Genomic DNA, 6,653 nt, shown 5'->3' with positions numbered 1-6,653 from the left:
GGAAAACGTGGTTCATGGTCTGTGATGTGTAGTGGTCTTGGTGTTTAGTCATATCACTTTAATTTGAGGTGGTGGCCGACTTGGGTATTATCGACAATGGTAGTGTTTCACCTGTAACATATCAATTAGGTAGTGTAGAAGTAGAGGTGGAGGTGGCCCTAGTATTTGTTGATTGAAGGTGTTAGGTGTAGATGCAAATGGTGGTGTGATGGGTTGGAGGTGGAGATTATATGTTAAATATGATCCTCTATGACCAAGTCTATCCATAGCGATTGTTTGTGGCTAGATCCATCTTAATTGTGATTATATGTGACAAAATTAACAATAACTGTCACAGTTTAAACCTAGTCACAGACAGCCACAATGAAAAGAAATTTGGTCGCAATTAATAACAATAGATAACACAAGTTTGATCTCAAACAACGTATCACTATTGCCACCACGCACTAGTGAGCGCATGAGCAGAAAGAGAGAGACGGTGTATGTAAAGAGAGAGAGAGAGTTTATGTACAGAGAGAAAATTCATCTTTGGAAAGAGAGAGCATGGTTTTGAGAGTGTGTGTTGTGGCAAAAAATATTCTTTTAACTAGAGTTAGGGGTTCAAGAGAGAAAATATACCGCAGTGAGGAGCTACAATTGTATATTATTTATTATTATACATTTATTAATTTCAATTACCATCCAATTTATGAAAGTATTTTGTAAGATTGTTAGTTGTGAATTGTTAATTTCTATAGTGTAGTACTTGTGTGTTGTTCCCAAGTTTTATAAGCATTATTGGACCAGCTTTAGCCTGGTTCCCGATTGAACCGATTAGTCCGATCCAATTTTTTAAATATTGATTTTACTAATATTTTTTTCCCTTCTAAAAGAAGCTTCTCAAGCAATCTTAATCTTGAATAATTACTCTTAACAAAATAAAGAAAATATCCCAAATATGGTATGTGCATTATAAAAATTCCGGGATAGGTTGAGTTTGATTTGAATACAACTTTAGATGCATATTTTGATAATGATCTAAATTGAAAAGAAAAAAGTTGTAAGTAAAAGGTTCCTTAATCCAACGCTCAATATCTTATGAATCTCCAGTGGCTATAACACACTCTCTCATGATCTTAATGAAATACGTATTGAAAGTTGGAATGACTTAAATTAAAAGTCACGATAATTTGTTAAATAAGTGTATCAAATTTATGAGTAGGAGAAATGATCTCGCATATATATATATAGTTATTATTTTATACTACACCGACCCAAGTCAAGACTGAAGAATTCAAGCAAGTTCTTTAATTAATAGAACATTCATCTAGGTAGAGTAAATAGCTATGAAATCCGTCCCCAGGTCGTGGCATTATTCCTCAATCCTCCACTCCACTCCACTCCCACAATTGCTCCATCCCCATATACGGCATCCATCCTTTCCTGCCCCTCTCTGTTTCATCCTTCCAGTCCCTTTTCCCCAAACTAATTACACCTTTTCCTGCCTCCATTATTGCATTAGCCGTGATCTCCTGAAGTTCCGAATAGCAACTACTTGCAACCTCCTCAGAGCTCCAATGCTCCGGAGAAACAAGGGAAAGGAGGTACTGGGCAGGGAAGGTCATTTTTTGGTAGGGCTACAATTGACCTTTCGGTTTGAGGGGAAAAGAAAGAAAGAAAGAGGCTTTAATCTTCAACGTACCTGGTACAAAGACTAGTTTTAAGAGGCAGAAATAACAGATAGTGACATATTATCACATTAAAAGACGGCCTTCCGTGAAATTTCCCTCAGAGTAATTCCATTCAGAAGAATAATTTATTTAGATAGAGATACATTATATTTGACATAATACATCATCAGTCCATTCTATGCCTATTTTATGTTTTCCTGATTGCTTAACACGAAACAGCTCTTAGAATTGAAGAAAATCGAAATGCAAACACAACTGCACACCTCAAGCCAGGATTAGCATTTGCGTAGCAGTCCAAGATTGATTAGGTTCAAGCTGAACTTGTCCGATCTGAAGCGTTCATGGAAAAATAAAAAGAAAAAAAATATATTATATACTCGAAAGAAGATAGCACAAGTATGACTCATTTGGTAACTTGGATTTTTATAGTCCTGGACTAAACATGTACTCTTAAAGTACAAGATCAAAGTAATATAGCATTTGAATTGCCAGATCATAAAGAAACTAGCATGCAAAGCAAACACACAAAAGTTTGCATTATTCCGAGATAGTGAGATTGTCTAAATGAATTTTCATGTCATAGCTTGAAAAGGTACATGCAGCATCCAGATAGAGGTTTATGAATTATAAGAGACTAGAGTATTAGGTTAGCAATGAAGAAGTCAGTGAATACGAAAATAAGAGCTCTCATACCTTGGCATTTTCGACGCATACAAAATCTTTGTAGCATGCTTCCATACTCAGATGTGGATTCCACAGAACAGCATCAGACCAACTGCATTAGATGGATGAAAAACAAGCAAAAGAAATGAATAAATCTAGGGAAAAGGAAATAAACATACAAAAATTATACAAGGTTTCAATTTACTTTGTGTTCTTGATGGTAATTTTATCACCCAAACCATTATTGAGTTGTAATTCTTCAGGGGCATCAAGGTAAACGCAATCTACAAATCCAGGAAATGTGACGACGTCCCTGCCTCGTGAAAATGAAGGTTAGAAGTACAATTAAAGTAGACATATAGATCTTAGAACAGTAAACATAGGTGTTGGTATTGGGGGTCAAATTCACAATTACATGTTGATTTAATACAACAAAGAAATTATAATAAGAATAAGAACAGTAGATTAGTTATTTATTCAGACTTGGTAAATGTCAAAGTTAGATAATGTTCCAGCTTATGCGAAAAAATAATGCACTGATGTTTAACTTTCTCATACCATGTAGCATAATTTATCCACTCAATGCATGCCACTTGAAAATTGAAATCGTTGAACAATACAATGATTTAGATTTTAACTTCTTTTTCTTTCTTTAGAGCAGTCAAGTCATGTAGAATTCTCTTTAAAAAAACATGCCATCAATGTATAAGCAATTGTATTAATCCAAATTTCAAGCAAAAATAACTAATTTTAGTTTGTGTGTGTGTGTGTGTGTGTGTGTGTTCGAGTTGTATGGTATTCAAACTGACCTTTCCTCCTTACCCTCCACTGGGTTTTTAGGATCAGGATCTTTGTTCAATGTTTTACAACCTTTCAAGCCTGTAACAGATGCCCCTGATGCAGAAGCCTGCATGAGAAAAATTTCCAGATTTGTTACGAGCTTGTAGCCAAGTAAAACAATAGATCATATATATGACATGTTTGGTAGGGACAATTGCACAGTACTAGACAACATTAAGGAAGAAAAAAAAAGTTAATATTCTTCTTTATTTATGTCTTCCAAGTATATAAAAAGCAATACTTACACGAAAGTATGAATGCAGAGCAGTGGTAAATGAAAATGGTTTCTCATCAGTATTTGTTATTCTTAATTCTGTTGAGATAGCATTTTTATCTAGAGTGACCTGACATAGTATAAAAAACACGAATTAGTAGCTTATCAAGTAATTGTCAAAATATATCTAAATGATGGCAGTATTTTAGGCATATCCCAGAGACTTACAATATGTATGAATAGGTAACTTACTAACCTTGTATAGAGCTAGAAAACTGTAATCCCACATGGAACGGCTGTATGGACTATCTTTCAGCTCAAGAGTGACAATGGGATTTCCTTCTACATTTTCGGAATTAACGAGGGACCAGTTAACATTCCTTGCAAATCCATGCTGTGAAACATGTAAACATTCTTAAGCAAGAGTTTGGCATGAAAGACTGATGACACCTTAAATTGTTGATAAATTCGTGGTGGCAGGCAGTGATCGACAAAAACATTGCCTGTCACTAATTATTGGTTCAAAGGAAAACCAGATTTTTTACAGTATTTATAGATTTAATTCAAGTACGATTTTTCTATTGCAGCAGCAAAGCCGTTAAGTTTATATGGCCTGTCTGCTTATGAAATAAAGAAAAATAACTAATATTGAGGCATCTTGTTTTTGTTCACTGGAAGTGCAAAGCGCATCAACCATGAAAGTTATTTGGGAAGGGTCCTTTGTAGAATGAATTTATTTTTATTTTTATTTTTATTCTTTTTAAGAAACAGAAATCTTGAAGGAGTATTAGAAAGTAAAGTAAGCCTATGTTTGACCCCTATTTTTTTCAAAAACTCATTTTCAATCCAAGATTCTCCCATAAAATAATTTTACACGGAAACCAAAAACTTTTCCTTATTTTTTAACCACACAATACTCCAAAAAAAAAATCACTATTCCAAAATATATTTTCCTAAAAAAATGGGGCTCAAATAGGGACTAAGTATAGTTACCTGCTGAATCGCTCCTGGTCCGAACTGGGGAAAACAATGAGGTATTCCTCCACTATAAAAAGGAACAAGGTAAAAATTATTGCCTTAAATGGTGATTTCATTATCTCAAATCTAAGCTAATGCATATCATGAAGACTAGTAAGTGGATGGGGAAGTGATTTCTAGATTTAGAAAATTGTAATATAGAGCAAAAAAAATTTTATTATTTTATTTATTATTATTATTATTTTTTATTTATTTATTTTTTTTTTGTGTGTGTATAAAATGGCAGGGAATACCTGATTGGTTTCTTTCCATTAAATACAGCATCTGGCCGGACAAAAAGAAGATCTTTGCTGGCCACTTTCCAGGATGTGATACAACCTCCAAATAAGTATATCTCTGCCTCACTGCAAAAATAATATCATTCAAGTTTGGTCTCATTTATTCAAGAGACAGCATGACATCTATTTTACATGTTCTCACATGGTCCCATTTACTGACTTTCAATTATGAAGAAAAATCACACGACGCTGACATTTTACAATTTCTGCCTTTATGTAGTGCAGAACGAAGTTCTCTTTGCTACTTAATGGAAGGAGAAAATGTGCAAGCTGTAAAACAATTTTGCAGAGTTGAAGAGTGACTTATAAAACCATAGGCATTATGGAAACAGTTAATTAAATCTTCATGCAACAGAGACAAGCTTTTGTTGGGCAACTTAAGCTATGAAGAAAAACATCATTTTACTGCAACAAAGGAATCCTGCTAGCACACGAGCTGATATGCTACATTCTGAGTAGCTCAAAGATTGCGAGTTTGATGCACATGAAATTACAAGTCCCTAGTAATACAAACGAAAATAAAACTTCAAAAAAACTTGCAACGTTGTTGCAAACTCATCTCAAATGCGGGTCACAAACTTGAATTTTGCCTAGAAACAATAAACACACACACACGCAGAGTTTGGGGGGNGGGGGGGGGCAATAGAATAGCTAGACCAATAGCAAAATCATTTCTCCTTATTTTTACCTTTTACAGTCTTAGGATATCATGTATAATTTTCCATAAAGTAGAACATAATTCATGGAAGAACAATTATGTACAATTACCTTTTCCATTCTGGCTCCTTGATCACGAAGTTTGAAATAGGTTCACTACTATATTCACTAAATAATTATAGAGACAGGAGGATGAGATTGTTAAGTATTCAGTCAACAGTGATTACTTCTACCTTACCACATTAGAATCAGAAATTGGTTTTCATTATTAATTCAACATAAAATAACATAAAAATTAAATAGATGATAAAAGTATTGAGATAATCTGGTAGAAAGAATGTTAGTTTATCATCACCATAATCTCACAGAAAGACCCTCGAACTAAAAATTCACAAACATAAACAAAATATACCTTCCATGAACAGATGTCAAATCAATCTTTTGTAAATTCCCCAAGCCTTGGGTAACTTTCACGTTATCCACGTTCACGCTTGCAGACGCCATTGCCACAGTTGAATATCTGTAAATAATTAAAAAAAAAAAAAAAAGGTCAAAATTGATGATTTTTGGGGAAATTCAATTGTGGGATGTGTGAATAATTGGATGTTTATTTACCGGTTGAGTCGGCGAGGTTTAGCTGAGGAAGTTAGGGGCGAGAAAGACGATATCAGTGACGTTGCCACCATCTGGATGAGACTGATTCTGTGTGTTTCTTTAGGAGTGAATAACTGTATGATGCACAACTGTTGATGATCTTTTTTTTTTTATTTTTTTATTTTTTTTTATCAGTATCCACCTTATAGCGACTAATCCTGAAATCTACGATCCAGCCCCTCTTCACGCAGATTAGGTCAACCGCAGGTTGTGCCCCAAACTAGCCAGGGTTCAAGAGCCCCTCTAACTGAACTATCAAAGTGTCGAGCAAATCAAACTCATGTATGCGCCTTGCCTTCCAAGGAGCTCCTGCCTCCCAGAAAATATTCTGCCTTCCAAGAGAAAGTTTTGACTTCCAATAGCCCCATGAATCGAACCCGCGACCTTTGAACTGTCCGTCTTAAAGAATATGCTTTGGATATTCTTGATTATTGGCGAATTGCGTGAAAACGACATTTTCTCCAGATTGAAATGAAAAATATCCAGTTTATTTTTTTTATTTTTTTTTACCAGATAAAGTCACAGGGATATTAACATTTTCACAATTGATCATTCATTAAAAAACTAAGGTATAATATGAAACTAATAAACTGTTAATTCTTCCATTAATTACAAATCGTTGCACTAAATTTTGATCAC

The 6,653-nt window shown here is 34.4% G+C and overlaps 1 protein-coding gene across 2 annotated transcripts; it reads right to left on the bottom strand.

The window, feature by feature from the left end:
• Positions 1 to 1,399: 1,399 nt before the first annotated feature.
• LOC111401439 (putative glucose-6-phosphate 1-epimerase) lies at positions 1,400 to 6,114 on the bottom strand. Of its 2 annotated transcripts, XM_023029173.1 has the most exons (11): positions 5,976 to 6,114; positions 5,773 to 5,880; positions 4,659 to 4,769; positions 4,381 to 4,432; positions 3,644 to 3,781; positions 3,419 to 3,517; positions 3,143 to 3,240; positions 2,539 to 2,646; positions 2,364 to 2,445; positions 1,934 to 2,000; positions 1,400 to 1,681 (listed from the first exon to the last, which is right to left on the bottom strand). In XM_023029173.1, exons 1-10 carry the CDS (start codon positions 6,044 to 6,046, stop codon positions 1,935 to 1,937), a joined length of 933 nt encoding a protein of 310 aa, XP_022884941.1. In that variant the 5' UTR covers positions 6,047 to 6,114; the 3' UTR covers positions 1,400 to 1,681; position 1,934. The 2 variants fall into 2 exon arrangements, with proteins under 2 accessions (XP_022884941.1, XP_022884940.1); XM_023029172.1 differs by lacking the exon at positions 1,400 to 1,681 and having other exon boundaries at positions 1,729 to 2,000.
• Positions 6,115 to 6,653: the final 539 nt, after the last annotated feature.

This window comes from Olea europaea, chromosome 10 (assembly GCF_002742605.1).
Source record: "Olea europaea var. sylvestris chromosome 10, O_europaea_v1, whole genome shotgun sequence".
Lineage (NCBI taxonomy): Eukaryota > Viridiplantae > Streptophyta > Magnoliopsida > Lamiales > Oleaceae > Olea > Olea europaea.
The sequence above is the reverse complement of the archived record's forward strand: the minus strand, read 5'-3'. Positions and strand labels throughout refer to the sequence as shown.